The sequence below is a fragment of the Apostichopus japonicus genome, chromosome 5, assembly GCF_037975245.1.
Source record: "Apostichopus japonicus isolate 1M-3 chromosome 5, ASM3797524v1, whole genome shotgun sequence".
Lineage (NCBI taxonomy): Eukaryota > Metazoa > Echinodermata > Holothuroidea > Aspidochirotida > Stichopodidae > Apostichopus > Apostichopus japonicus.
In genome coordinates, this window is record NC_092565.1 from 7,193,699 (window position 1) to 7,209,333 (window position 15,635).

The 15,635-nt window shown below is 38.7% G+C and overlaps 1 protein-coding gene across 2 annotated transcripts in view; it reads left to right on the forward strand.

Annotated features, from left to right (window-relative positions):
- Positions 1 to 12,011, forward strand: part of LOC139967461 (U5 small nuclear ribonucleoprotein 200 kDa helicase-like) — a 41,133-nt gene extending 29,122 nt beyond the window's left edge. The window contains exons 31-40 of one of the 2 annotated variants that reach the window (XM_071971310.1): positions 106 to 308; positions 835 to 908; positions 2,000 to 2,079; positions 3,828 to 3,975; positions 5,234 to 5,520; positions 6,110 to 6,253; positions 6,950 to 7,126; positions 7,980 to 8,140; positions 8,560 to 8,641; positions 9,040 to 12,011. In XM_071971310.1, the coding sequence (XP_071827411.1) occupies positions 106 to 308; positions 835 to 908; positions 2,000 to 2,079; positions 3,828 to 3,975; positions 5,234 to 5,520; positions 6,110 to 6,253; positions 6,950 to 7,126; positions 7,980 to 8,140; positions 8,560 to 8,641; positions 9,040 to 9,303 (1,620 nt within the window). In that variant the 3' untranslated portion in view covers positions 9,304 to 12,011. Of the gene's footprint in view, positions 1 to 105; positions 309 to 834; positions 909 to 1,999; positions 2,080 to 3,827; positions 3,976 to 4,893; positions 4,941 to 5,233; positions 5,521 to 6,109; positions 6,254 to 6,949; positions 7,127 to 7,979; positions 8,141 to 8,559; positions 8,642 to 9,039 lie in introns of those variants that run through there. The other variant, XM_071971311.1, reaches the window with a different exon arrangement.
- The last annotated feature ends 3,624 nt before the right edge of the window (positions 12,012 to 15,635 follow it).

Genomic DNA, 15,635 nt, shown 5'->3' on the forward strand with positions numbered 1-15,635 from the left:
ATGTCAAGTGCATGGACTTTGTGCCATCTCTCCTCTCCAATCATTTCTACCACCAGACATGAGAGACATGTTCATAAACTGCTCTGATCATTATTCTACCACCAGACACTTAGAGAAATGCTAGAGAATGGGATTGCTTACCTTCACGAGGGTCTGTCCGAGATCGAACAGAGAGTTGTGGAGCAGTTGTACTCTGTTGGTGCCATCCAGGTGGTTGTAGCCTCCAGAAACATGTGCTGGGGTCTGACCCTTAGTGCCCACCTAGCGGTCATTATGGATACACAGTATTACAATGGCAAAATCCATGCGTGAGTAGTGACCGGTTTCCTTTGGCGTAGGGCGATATCACCAACTATATCAAAATGAAAGTGAATATTTTATACGAATAGCATAGTAGCAAAATTCTGTATATGCAATCATGGCCACATTGCTAAACAAATGCTAAGCAGTCGATTGTGCAACAAAACAACCTGAACTGGTTTCTTATAAAACACAAAAGTATTCTGTGAAAAAAAGACTTCTTCATTTTGTTGTTTAACAATTTATGGAAGGGGGGGGGGACAGGCCATTATTGGTCCCTGTGGCCCAAACCTTTTGAAATTATTGGGGTATGCATTATAAACTGCCTTGTAAACGTAAATTTCTTGTTTGCCAATTTGATGCATCCATCTTGTTTTATCCTTATTTTTGTTTATCCTCGAAGAAAAAAAAACGGGTGTAATTTAATGCATATTTCAGCCAAAATTTTAGATCATAACTTGTCATAAACAAATTAATTTATTGTGAAATCATTGGTCAAGACTAAGAAAGTCTGTTTTATTTTTCTGTTAATAGTTATGTCGACTATCCAGTCACTGACGTCCTACAGATGGTCGGGAGAGCGAATCGCCCTGACATAGAAAACGAAGGTAAAGTTTTACATAAATATCTAGTGTTTTGTCACACATTGCTATTCATTTCTTAGTGGGGGGGATAACAATGTGTATTTTTGCTTTATTTTGTCATTAGTCTAATTTTTGCTTTCTCTCTAACATAACGGTTAAAAGCAATTAAATTAGGGTTGTGCGTCAGACGAAAAAAATTCAAGGATCAATGAGTCAAAAGACTGATTAAAAATGATGCTGGACTAATTGAGAAACAGAAAGACAAAAGTTAGATTTCTTTGTTCTCAACATAATTTTTACATATAGATTAGTCTAAAATGCAGTTCCTTTTTTTTTTCGGGCTGTGTAACTTAGACAGCCACGTTTCCAAATGTGGGAAAAATTTGGGGAAAATGTGGGATACAGAAGTTTGTCCTTGTAACTTTCCTATCACTCAACCCTGTGCGCGCTCCTTGGAATCCTTTCGAATTATTCAAACAAGTAGCATGAAATAGAAGACAGAATCCAAGTCTGATAAATTTGAACTTTTGTAGTTACGGTTAATATGAGAATTCGTTTAGGACGTGTCATGGTATGTCTCCTCCATTCTGTTGTACGAGCAGCAGCACTACAAGACAGCGATTTTAGGGAAGAGTCTGTCATCAACATTGCTTCCTTGATGACCTTGTCAAGAGCCTTTCCCTTTGTTCGACTTACGAGACAGGATTAACAGGATTTACCTAATTGGTAAAAGACGATTCCTTCTTGGAGGATAAACGGAAGAGTAAACCAGAAAAATCTGTCAACGTCACTCTAAGGTGCTCGGAAGGGCAAGGGCAGTGGAAGAGTGACGGCAAGTGTCACGGCTCTTGTCAACTGAATCGTCCAAAAGTTCTCGGCGACTGTCATCGGTAAAGATATGAAAAAGATAAGGCGAGAGGTTCCAACTCTCGTTTTTGACAAAGATCTTGTTCGGCTGACATTACATTCGTTGAAACGAGTGCCATAGTTGGTTCTCTCGGGAGGAAGGGGAGATGGGTTGGGGGGGGGGAGAACAGGGGCATTGACCCTCCCATTGGTCTTTCTCTTCCTTTCTTCCTTTCTAATGACAAATTTTTTTGCTTCCTCTAAAACAGTCAGCAAGTGTGTCATCTTGTGTCAAGGATCAAAGAAAGACTTCTACAAGAAATTCCTGTACGAGCCGCTTCCAGTCGAGGTTTGCTTCGAGAGATTATCATATTTCTTTGCATTTTGTAATTATTATTTTCTTGTCTGATGGGCTTTGATTACAATTAAAATTGTCTTTGGAATTGTAAGCCATAGGAAATGCAAAGTTATAGCTTCAATAATACCTCTAAATCTTGGCATTCTAGTGCTATTCAGTGTGCTATGAATGATATGCAAAAGAGGTAGAATAAATGAGGTTTGTTCCTGGAAGGAGAAGCTGACATCATTCTCATTCCTAAATATCATCTCAAACATTTTGTTAAACCACTGGCTTTATCTAACTGATGTAGTGGGTGAGGGCCGTGTAAGGTGGAGGGGTTGTCATGGGGGATGTGGGGAGTTGTTAATGAGTGGGGTGAAAAAGGCATTTTGGATGGAAGGTAAGATGTCTTTGTCTGGTCACCATACAACATATGTAAAAATGCCAGAATTAATCGGTGTTGCAAAGTTAAATGATCATTCATTTCACTTAATGTAATGTAACAGATAAGTGTCATTATTGTTTAAAGAAAATAGAAAAAAAAATGCAGATGATGCACCCACGGCCAATCAAACTTGGCCCCTCCCTCCCTCCCTTTATTAATGTTTGAAAAATTTTGCCAAATGTTTTTCTGTAATTTGGCACTCACCAGTATAAGGCAACAATTTGGAACTTTCTTCAAATTTGTGAAGAGAAAAACATGACAATTTAATGGTTTGTGTTTGTAAGAGATATTTAATAGTAGCACACCAATGTGGAATAGTTAATCAGGTATTGCATAGCAAACTATGCTAATGAAACAAGACTGAATTTGCTAAGAAGGAAAAGGTGCAAGATTGCATAGCGATTGAATACATGATGTGTAACCACAGTGTTTACAGTACTTTTAATAACTAATAAACCCCAAAAAGGCCTGAAAATTGCTTTGCAAACTGTAAGCACTGGTTATGACCCATTAGGACTAGGTACCGATGACTAAAAGAAGGAAACCAACAAACGGGAGAAAACTTCAGAGAAAAGAGAAAAAAGTAATCAAATCTATTTGTGATGTCATTTAAAAAGAGAAAAACTTGCCGTAGGCACATATCCGAGACTGATGTGGGTGGTGGTTTTGGGTTGCAGTGGAATGATCAACAAATATCTATTTTGAGTGAGTTGGCCTTTAGTTATTTCGGTAACCTACCAATACCTACCAGACCTACCAAAACATTATCACATATATAGCAAATTGTCTCATTAGCATTGCATGCTTCGCGATTAGTTTTGAGGTTTAAAAATAAGAAAAATAAAACAACAATTTCTGCAGGCGTCTTTATTGCCTGTCTGAGAGCATCATGAGGAGGAAAGCATAAAATCCCTGTGTAGTCATATCTGCCCTCAGGAAGAAACAATCGATTAAAAAAGTAAAATAAGACAAAATGTTTTGGATGACTATTTAGAATCCTCATATGAGGAACACGGTTGTGCTTAGGCCCTCAAATAACTGAGGCCCGCCCTTCACCTCCCCCCCCCTAAAAAAAAAGACCAAATGAAAACTGTCACAAAAATGTTCTTTTTTTTTTATTTATAAAATTGGTCAAAAAAAGACAAAGACAAAGAGTCTTGCTATGACCCTGCTGGATACAAATTGAGCCAAAAATTGGTTCTTGCTGTAAAATTTTGTTCAATTATTAATGTATATCAGAAACTGACAAATTGTTTGAGTATCAAATGCAAGGCTTATCATACAAATGACAGTTTGGGCCGTTCCATTTCAGTCTCACCTGGATCACTGTCTCCACGATCACTTCAACGCGGAGGTCGTGACTAAGACCATTGAGAACAAACAGGACGCTGTCGACTATCTGACTTGGACATTCCTCTACAGACGTATGGCTCAGAATCCAAACTACTATGGCTTGCAAGGTTTGTGACTTTTGGTGGACTTGTTTCCGAGAAGTTTTGCTCTACAATGGTAAAGTTAATAGCGATTGATAAGGCCACAAACACATGTTTAGGCCCTACGGCTGCAGAGGGTTGTGAGAGTGAATAAAAAATGGCTTGGGGTTCTGTCTGTCTGCACGTGTGTTTGTCTGTCAATCTAACTGTCCAGGATTTTATTTTAATGCTCTAATTTCACACACTGTGTAATTGCATTTTTATGCCGTTTCAGTACAATAATCTTTACACGTTGTGTTAAAATTATGTTCTCTGAAATTAACATCTCAGAGTCAGAAGTCCTTGGCATTCAAAGTGCGTGTCATGACCTGTTTTTAGGGTGGCTACAAATATTTAAGAGGGTTGCTAAAACATGGAAGAAGAAAACTAGAAAATCTTGAACAAACTCTCAATTCAAAGATTGCAAAACTCTAATGCTATTTTGCAACTAAGCACACTTAATCGTACTGAAAGTTCTCAAAGGGGATGGGGGGTACCTCCTCCCATTATACCCTTCCCTAAAGCCACAGAGTCTGCCCCCTGGAGGGTTGCTAAGAAGACGTAGGTGACCATAATAGCTATAAACCTGGAATATCAACTTTTCTGGTCAAGCCGCATACAACTGTAGGTGAACTGAAATGATACTTGGAGTGGTTACTTTATGTTGACTGGTAGTACCAATTTACTGGTTCAGCTTGTGTTATAGTAAATAGCTCACTTTGGACAATTGTCATCCCATGGAGATGGGAATGCATAGTCCCGACTGGAAGCTATGCGTCGTTCTACCTCCACAGGTATCACACATAGGCACCACTCCTTACTTTAATCTATACCACATCTTCCATCTACAGGTATCACACCTAGGCACCACTCCTTACTTGAATCACCCCACATCTTCCTCCACAGGAATCACACATAGGCACCATCCCTTACTTTAACCTATACCGCATCTTCCCTCTACAGGAATCACACCTAGGCACCACTCCTTACTTTATTCTTTACCCCATCTTCCCTCTACAGGAATCACACATAGGCACCACTCCTTACTTTAATCTATACCACATCTTCCATCTACAGGTATCACACCTAGGCACCACTCCTTACTTGAATCACCCCACATCTTCCTCCTCAGGAATCACACATAGGCACCATCCCTTACTTTAACCTATACCGCATCTTCCCTCTACAGGAATCACACCTAGGCACCACTCCTTACTTTATTCTTTACCCCATCTTCCCTCTACAGGTATCACACATAGGCACTTATCAGACAATCTCTCTGAGTTGGTGGAGAGCACCCTACAGGACCTGGAGCATTCTAAATGTGTCAGCATCGAAGACGAGATGGAGATCAACCCGCTGAACCTGGGCATGATCGCGGCTTACTACTACATCAACTACACCACCATCGAATCCTTCAGCATGTCTCTGAATAACAAGACCAAGATCAAAGGTCTGATAGAGATCATAGCATCTGCAGCAGAGTATGAGAACATTCCCATCAGGCACCACGAAGACTCCATCCTCAAACAGGTAGGTAGTGGAGGAAAAATGACAGAATTTATCAATTATTTCCCGTCATTTCCCCATCACAAAACTGGATGACAACTGTTAAATATTTTTGTGAAGTACCTTAGAGAAAGCATTTTTTGGACCTATATACATTTTGACCTATATATATATATATATAGAAAAAAAGAAAAGGAAGTGTCTAATTTGCATGTTATTTTAGTGTTTTTGCTGTAGTTTCAGATTGTTTAGGGTCATTTACTAATCAGTTGCAGGTGTCATCCCTGATCTGTGGTGAAGGAAGATATCAGTGATCAATGTTTCCTCAATTCCTTAATACGTTATTTACCGGAGTGAATAACAAGCAAAAGTGGGTGCTGTTGGGGAAGTGTACGATACAGTTGCATAATGCCGGTAATGAAACGCTGTGTAGGCGTGCTGTGTACAGTTGTACCATCGTCCAAATCTAGACCCCGGTCCTGAACCTTTCAGGTACTGATAATTTGATTTTTCGTCGTTCAAAAGATGAAATGGCCTATTTTCCTTCTTAGAGCTCAGTGTTTGTCATAGCTGGTCACATTTCTCCTCGTCATCTCTTCCACTAACTTCACAGTTGGCTAGCAGGGTACCGAACAAGCTGAGTCAAGCGCGATACAATGACCCTCATGTGAAGACCAACCTATTACTCCAGGCCCATCTGGGAAGGATGCAGCTCTCTGCAGAGTTACAGGGAGACACAGAAGAAATCTTGAGCAAGGTAAAAAAGTCAAATAAAGGAAAAAAGTCGGGACTTCAATTTGGCACTAATTTGTTTGCAGGCCAATCAATTAGTAGTGTAGTATGTAGAAAGGATAAAAGAAAACCTACACTTTCAAGGTTATGGTATTAAAATGGACACAAGGGTTTCTCTTTTATTTGTATTCTCACTAATTAGTACCTCCCAATTAGGCTTAAAAGATATTCCATTGTGCATGGATTCTCACAAGGCGTGGTGAAAATAACGGTAATTTACGACCCAAAGCAATAATTAATATAATTTTCAGATTAGTTTCTTCCGTGAGGCATTATGAAAGCCTATTCTTGTCACGTTCGTGCTTCAGGCATAGAGCCCCTTAAAAAAGCACTTTTGAAGTGGTCGTTTGGAGATGCTGAATACAGTGCGCAAGTCAACATGGGGATGTAAACCAAGTGTTATGGGGGTGTTCTTGTCAGCTTCATGGTGATCATGCGATTACATGTAATATATTAATTGGATGGACTGAACTTGTCAGATTCATGTCATACATTAGCTTCATTTGTATACAGCCTTCTACTGTATGCTAGTATCTATGTTTTGATGTATCCCCTTTGCTCATTAACATATTTAACAAACTCATGCATATTTATATTTCAGTAAATTCAACGATTTCTCTGTTAATATTTTCTTGTTCTGCCGAACAAATTATTCCATCAGGCCCTCAGACTGATTCAAGCCTGCGTGGATGTCCTCAGTAGCAACGGCTGGTTGTCTCCTGCACTGGCAGCTATGGAACTAGCACAGATGGTCACCCAGGCTATGTGGAACAAGGATTCGTACTTGAAACAGCTTCCTCACTTTGACAGCGATCTAATCAAGAGATGCATGGAAAAGGTAAAAATCAAGAAAAAAGTCTGTTGTACCAGTTTCCCCGGCCCCACCTCCCAACTAATATTGGTAGCTGCTATGTTGCTTCCCCCTCCCCCACACCCTCCCCCTCCCCTCACCAAACCAACAGTTCATCTGCCAAGTATTGGTTTTTCCCTGTTGATAAAGACAACATGAGAAGGGATGGATGAGTGTTTTAAAATCAAAGAACACCATCATTCTGGAAAAGTTTTGTTTGCAGTCCTTTTTCATTTTAGTTTGAAATGTTAAATGATTAACCATTGTTTAAATTACCAGTAGTCTGGTATGATTAGGTTACTCAGTCACTGAATGAAACATCGACTGCAATATTGAATGAAACCATCGTTACATTCTAGATGAAGGCCAATCAGTAGACAGAAATACACACTCTGGCATCGCAGATCATATTGTAATATACTCTTTCAAACAAGAAGTCAATGAATTTATTATTTGGTAACTGAATAAGCAATGAGGACAGGAGGTAATCCAGTCAGTATTCCAACCCCCACCCTCCCCCCCCAATTCTCCCCCTCCATCCCATTTACTTTTATACTTTGGTACTCTGTGAAACTGGTAACAGGGAATAATAGATCTTTGTGGATATCACGTAAGAATATGCTATTCAGATTTACTGGAAGCAAAATTTACCTCAAATTTGAAATGTGTCTTTACAGACAGAACCAAAGTATATTCAGTCATCATGAGATTGCTGCTGTAGATGAGAAAAAGTCGACCACTAAACATGATTTACTTGGCTCAATTAATGTTTATCACCGATTTTTTATTTACCTGGCTTTATCGCTGATTCTCTTTTTATCTTTTTTTTTGTCGGTGACAGGAAGTTGAGAGCATCTTCGACATCATGGAGATGGAGGACCAGGAGAGAACTGACCTGCTGCAACTGAAGGATGTTCAGATGGCAGACGTGGCCCGCTTCTGCAACCGATACCCTAACATAGAACTGACCTACGAGGTGCAGGAGAAGGACAGTATTGAAAGGTATGTAGCAGAAACAAAATGACAACGGTCGTCAAGGGAAGAATTTTCAAATCAAAAATCAATAAAAAAGTAAAGCAGTTTGTTAGAAGCAACAGTAATGACGAAAGTAATGACGAAAGTCAGAGTTGTTAAGTGCAGTTCTGACGTATTTTTTTAATTTTGTGACTGTAAGGTTTCTACTTCTCTCCTCAAGTCCAAGAGTTAGGATTTTTCTATTTACTGGTAAATGAAGGTCTGGGGTTAATCAGTTGGTGAAATATTTTCCTCCACCCCCCCTTCCTTCCCTTGCAAAAATGTATGGCATTGTTTTCACACAGTCGGCTAAATGTGAGCAGCTCTTGTGTGAAAGCCAGTGTAAGAATGTCTTCGTTCTGGCTTTGAATTCACTAGATTTTCTTTCCTTTCCTGTTTGACTGTAGCGGTGGCCCGGTGGTTGTGATGGTTACACTGGAGAGAGAAGATGAAATAACTGGACCTGTCATCGCTCCGTTGTTCCCCCAGGTATGGCAGCAGGTTTCATTCTGTTCTATCTGTACATATCCCCCTGAAAAGGAGCGTCTGTGGTGAGAAATACCTGCCTGTGCCAGGAATGTCACCAATTCAAAGAAATGCATTTGTTGCCACTTCAATCCGACTTGTGTTTTGTTTTTGTGATTCCGTACAATAATTACACCAAAGTTTAATAATTAACCATTTTGCAGTAACCACTTTGGTTTGGCCTATTAAAACATTGGAAGAAAGTTACACACTTCTGCTGGACAAAAGTTTAATAAATTATTATCAGAAATAAATTGATCAATTTTTAACAAAAGAATATGACCTTTGAAGGTTGGCATCTGTGCACATACAAGTAGTATACTTGACTTGACTCTGTTTTTTTCCCCCCCCTCCTCCTGCAGAAACGAGAGGAAGGATGGTGGGTGGTCATCGGTGATACAAAGACCAACAGCCTGATCTCCATCAAGAGATTGACCCTGCAGCACAAAGCTAAGGTCAAGCTGGACTTTGTGGCGCCATCACCAGGGTCACATAACTATACCATTTACTACATGAGCGACGCGTACATGGGCTGCGACCAGGAATACAAATTCAGCATCGATGTGAAGGAGGTTGCCAGCGACGACGAGAGCGGGGACAGCCAGGAGAGTTCAGACGAAGATTAAACCCACAGAGTGCTTTCATTAGATACTGTAGCGAACTGTAGTCACATCGAGAGGGAGAGATGAAGAGAGGATTTACTTGTTGAGCAAAAATATTCCTTAAAGGGAGGGCAAGAATGCCCTTTATGGCAAGAGGTGTCAGATGTTGAAGTCATTTGGATCCAAATTTACATTTGTAGATTGTTGAATATTTTTTTAAGCATAAAGATTATTGTTTTATTACAGGAAGTTGGAAGGACTGTCACTCCATTCTATCTAATTTCAACAAAAAACGAAAGAATTAACTGAATTCAATGAAACCTAGTTCTTTGATAAAGCCAAGATATCCTTATGACAGTGAACAGTTCAAGCGATGCTTCTGATAGTTGACACTAGGGTAGCCTAACATATAAGTTATATGAGAAATTGTTGCCTAAGCTTCACATCAAAGTTGAAATGTTCCACTTAACTGGCTTCAAGAAACGATGACCAAGCCTGAAAGACCTCTTGTGTATTATTTTTCACGGTGTGAACCTGTTACTCTTGTAACAACAAGTTACACGGTTAAAGCATAACACTTGTAATAGCTTTGCAAATTCAAAAATGTTCATTAGTGTGTAAGCCTTTGTGCAACACAAAGTTTCTTTATAAGTTTATGAAACCATAAGTAACTTGTAGCAACAAATTAGGAGTTGCAAATGACTGTAATGGTAAATTCATAATAGTAAACTAAAAGTCAATAATATTCATACAACATTCATTGTCGGTAATGACACTTTGAGAAACTGGTAGCTGCAAGTTTTGTCTTTTGCGGAAAACATGTACTAGCGAAGTTGATGATACAGCACACATAGCCTATGTGTATGTGCCATTACCATCTGTATATTTTTCAGGCCTCAAAGTGCAGGCCATTTACTGGCTAAATGCCTGGTATTTGATTTCGTTGTTTGCAAGTAGAAACGAAAGAGCTCTCGTGATATTCTGCCAGTGCAAGAGTAACGTCGCATTTGTATAGAATTCAAGGAAAATGCATGTGGGAAGTTGATTTTAGCTGGTAGATTATTTTATTCACTGGTTATTTTCTTAACGAGTGGCAAAAATTGTGGAAGTCTAGGCATACTTGTAAATGTTGTAGTAGTGGTGCATGTATTGCACAGCTGTTGGTGAGGAGCTGAATGATTGGGTGAATCTACAAGAAATATGCAATTTGAGATGTGTTTTTTCTGTCGGGGTGTGTTAGTGTTACTTCCAGTTCTAAATTAATACTGCATTGTATAAATAACTATGTAGGATACTCCTGTCACATGATCAGATCATTTATATAGGCTGTCGTAATCAATTTTCTTTCTATGTTATGTATATATATTTTCAAAATAAAATCAAACTGTTGGCAATCTGCTTATCCACTAGAGAGCCTGTGTAGGAGAATGTTTAAAAGTAAGTTGGCCTGACGTTTTGATCCTAGCAGGATCTTCTTCAAAGGCTAAAAGTATATATATTTTACATAAAAACTCTTCAGTCAATTCTCCGAGTGAATGTGGGCTCTGGTGAACTCTGGCACTCACATAAATGACACAGTTCTACAGCTCTACACTCCGGTTTCTTCGATTAGAAAATGATAAGATTCAAGAAACAAGAAATTTTAAGGTTTGACAATATCCGTTCTGTCCCGTTAGACCCAAGTGTTATGTCAAACCATAATGCCAAAGAGTATCAATAATATAAAATGCTGGGTAATACAATGGATGTGTTTGTCAAATTGCTAAAAGGCGATCCTTTCACATTTAGATCCTTTTATGTTTTCTTGTCGCTTCCTCACTTCCAGCGTCATTTGGGGGGAGGGTAGGGATGCCAAACATGTTTACCTCTGTGAACAGAGAGACGATTAATCCTTGAAATGTGTAAATTGTTTCCATTAAGGGAAGAAAACATGTTTCCCTTAATGGGATATAAGCGTTTGGTTTCCAGTGACATATGAGTCTGTTAACTGTTCGCGTTATGTAATTAAACAAACCGGCATTGTCGTTCATCATTTCAGAGGGTTATATTTAAAAAATGGAAGTTTTAAATTCTGTGATGGAAGACAAATATTAATAATTATGTACTTTGTACTGTAGTAAATAGAATGTCTCATGTCCAACCAGAATGACACTAGTAAGTTGTTTCATTTATTTATGTTGTATCACTTATTTCGGTCACCATTGTAATTTGCAGATGCCTTTTATAAGTGATTCTGAAAGGCGATTGCAAAATCCAATTTTGCTGAATGGTCAGCTGATCGATGGACCCGTATGATGGTGTTACTGATAGTAAATTCTTGGTTTTTTGGTATCAGTGTCAAACTTACAAATTAAGGGTTCAAAGGAAGAGTTGTCAGAGTGGGGAGGGCGGAGGGGGGGGGAGGAGGATGAGTGAGGAGAAACATACCGAGTACTCTTGTGGGTTGGCACAGGGTTTTATCGAGCACAGTGAATGCCTGGGCTAAAGCATCATGCATTGGGTAAATCCTTTAAACAGTGATCGGAGACAGGTTTTACGTGAATTGTTGGAGGTGAGCATCTTTCTAGTTAGGTTTAAAAATCTGTCTGTTTGGTGGGATTCATGACATTTTATCTTAATCATGCAGACGGGTTTCTCGTATTCGAAGAAGATGTCTACACAATGAGATTTTTTGTTTACTTATTGCACTCATTTTTGCTACTTGACTCTGATGCTGTTAGACTATAAAAGAACCTGTACAAAATATTTGTTTGAAATTTTTCCAAATAAAAATATGTAAAAAGAATGAAACAAAGTTCAGTGTTTTCTCACTTTATTTTGGGTATTTTTTGAGAATTCCTTAAATTAGATCATAATTTTTCGAAAATGGAACTTACATATAAATGATAAGTCAATCTTCATGTAGCTTATTGTTATCAGTGGTCAGATTATGGAATTGTTGCTTGAAGGTAATACCACAGATTTAATATCATCAAGAAAATATGGGCAACCAATGCCGTAACTTTAAGAAAACACATACCATATCTACAGCAAATAGGCCTGCTCCCTTTTTGGTTTCTATGATAATCGTGACATTTGCATTCATGATGGCGTATGTATGTGTGTATTTGTGAAGCCCAGCTTCTAAACACGATATCTCAAGACGGGAAGGTCAAACCAACTTCATACTCAGTGTGTAGGAGTACCACATTGAGTACAAAAGTCTCATTGTTTTTAGTGGAGGTCAAAGGTCATTTGGGGTCACAAGGGGTCAAATTGTGAAAACCTTGTAAACATGATATCTCAATATGGAAGCTTGTGCAGATCTCATATTTGGTATGAAGATGTATAGTATATAAATAAAAGAAGCCTATTGACTTTTGTGGAGGTCAGAGGTCATTTGTGGCAACAGGTCAAATGGTGAAAGCCTTTGTTAAAATGATATTGGACAGATCTCATATTTGGTTTGTAGATGTACCATATCAAATTTAAAGAGCCTATTATTGCTGTTGGTTGAGGTCAAAGGTCATTTTGATGTCGACAAATGCGTAACATTTACTTCAGTCCCCGCTTACCTGTCTCTTTACACTAACACTCCTTCCTAAACATAATATCGCAAGGGAAGCTTGGACAGATCGCATATTTGGTTTATATTTGTACCATCTTGAGGTCAATGGTCGTATAAGTTCACCAGGGGTCAATTGTGAAAACCATGCTTATTTTCAAAGTATTTTAGCAAGGAGAGATGTCATATTTAGTATGTTGATGTATCTATCACATTTAGAACAAGAAGCCTATTGTTGAGGTTAATGGTCATTTCAGGACAGGGTGTGTCATTGTGACTGTATTGTTTGTTACATCACACTGCTCTTCACTGTATTACTAAGATCAAGAATGTTGTACACCCTCACTATTCATTTTTCAGATTCATGAAGAAAATTCATCAAAGCCACAATGCATTTTTGCAACTTCCCCCCCATTTTTTTTCACTGCTTTATACTGCAGGGAGTTGCTAAAAGGAGAATCAATTCCAGTCATTTGTACTAAGGACATACATCCATTTTTGACAATCTTCAGATATATTTTCCGCAATCATTTAATTCTTTCCATTATTTCGATCAGCAAAGTGATGTAGAATCATACATGGAAGTGGCTTTTAAGTCCAAATGTCTGCATTTGTGTAAATATTGACAATCATCATGATGAAATTGCAACATTTGTTGAATTTTGACTCACACGAGTAAATAATATCCATGCATTGAAGTAAATCCTGAAGCCCATCATATGACCTATTTTGTTCCAAAATGCTCAAAAGTGCACAAGCATGTTTATTTATACTAATGCTAAGATAATGGAGTAATGCATATGTGTGTGGCAGGGGGGAGGGAGTTAAAGGAGGTGGTAGGGGGAGGGGAAGAATGACTTGGAACTTAATATGCATTAGTTTGCTCAAAAAAGTTTATGGTAAATTCTGTTGTCTGTTATGAGATTATTTTCATTGGAAAATTTTGTTTCGGGACAGGATAAGGTTGGTGATTGAGCTAGAGAAAAGTCCTGCCCATGAACAGATTTGACATAAAAAGATCCAAGTTCATGTTCAAAGTATACAATATTAACCTTAAATATATGAGAAGCAAATGTACTCTTTTTCTAACAACTCTCTGAACCTAAGGAATGGTGAATTCACCTGCTATGTAATGGTTTGTTCTAAATAAAAGTGGATGTATTTTATTGATACATGTATTGAATTTTAAAAAAAAATGTTAGTGATGAGTTTTCTGCAAGCTGCCAAACAAGGTAGGATATATTCTGAGGAAAAGAAAGCAGTAGTTGCTATTGAACCAGGGACCTTCTGCTGCCAAACTTTTTCTCTACCACTAGGCCATTAGGTGGGAGAAAGCTTTTCAAATATTTAAAGATCCAGTTGTTTGGACTTAGTGTTATTATAAAACATATTCTCCACTGACCCTTGTCAGGGAGAGGGAACCTTGTCAGGGGGAGGGGTGCCGGCAAACTCCCTTGTCCGCTTGGGAACCTTGTCAGGAGGAAGGGGGTCCCCGCAAACTCCTTTTGCCAGCGATCACTCACCCTGGCTGGTCTTGAACCCAGCCAATCAGAAATTTCTAATCGCATACGGAACTACCGATTACACCATTTTTGGTTCCCAATGAAAAAAATTTGTTTTTTACCCTTTATACTTCCACATCCTCCAAAGAACAGAAAATTAAAATGCTGTGGCTGGACTTGAACCATAGATATGCATCCTGTGGGAATTGAACCCTAGACAAGGAGTTTGTCTTGCTCTTCAGGTACCGGCACTCACCACTGCACCACTGTATCTGTTGAGAAATAATGTTCGTTTCTAATATTTAAGGTTCAGAATGGAAGGAAAGATATATAAAAACAGAAGAAAAAAATGCCTTTACTGGGGTTTGAACCCTAGACAGGGAGTTTGTCTTGCTCTTCAGGTACTGGCACTGACCACTGCGCCATGCACTGTATCTGTTGAGAAATTATGCTCGTTTCTAATATTTAAGGTTCAGAATGGAAGGAAAGATAAAAAAAAAAACAGAAAAAAGAAAATGCCTTTGCTGGGGTTTGAACCCTAGATAGGGAGGTTGTCTTGCTCTTTAGGTACTGGCACTGACCACTGCGCCACTGTAACTGTTGAGAAGTAATGCTCGTTTAGAATATTTATGGTTCATAATGGAAGGAAAGATATATAAAAACAGAAAAAGGAAAACTGCCTTCACTGGGATTTGAACCCTAGACAAGGAGTTTGTCTTGCTCTTCAGGTACAGGCACTAACCACTGCACCACTGTATCTGTTGAGAAATTGTGCTCGTTTCTAATATTTAAGGTTCAGAATGGAAGGAAAGATATATAAAAACAGAAGAAAAAAATGCCTTTACTGGGGTTTGAACCCTAGACAGGGAGTTTGTCTTGCTCTTCAGGTACTGGCACTGACCACTGCGCCATGCACTGTATCTGTTGAGAAATTATGCTCGTTTCTAATATTTAAGGTTCAGAATGGAAGGAAAGATATAAAAAAACAGAAAAAAGAAAATGCCTTTGCTGGGGTTTGAACCCTAGATAGGGAGTTTGTCTTGCTCTTTAGGTACTGGCACTGACCACTGCGCCACTGTAACTGTTGAGAAGTAATGCTCGTTTAGAATATTTATGGTTCATAATGGAAGGAAAAATATATAAAAACAGAAAAAGGAAAACTGCCTTCACTGGGATTTGAACCCTAGACAAGGAGTTTGTCTTGCTCTTCAGGTACAGGCACTAACCACTGCACCACTGTATCTGTTGAGAAATTGTGCTCGTTTCTAATATTTAAGGTTCAGAATGGAAGGAAAGATACATAAAAACAG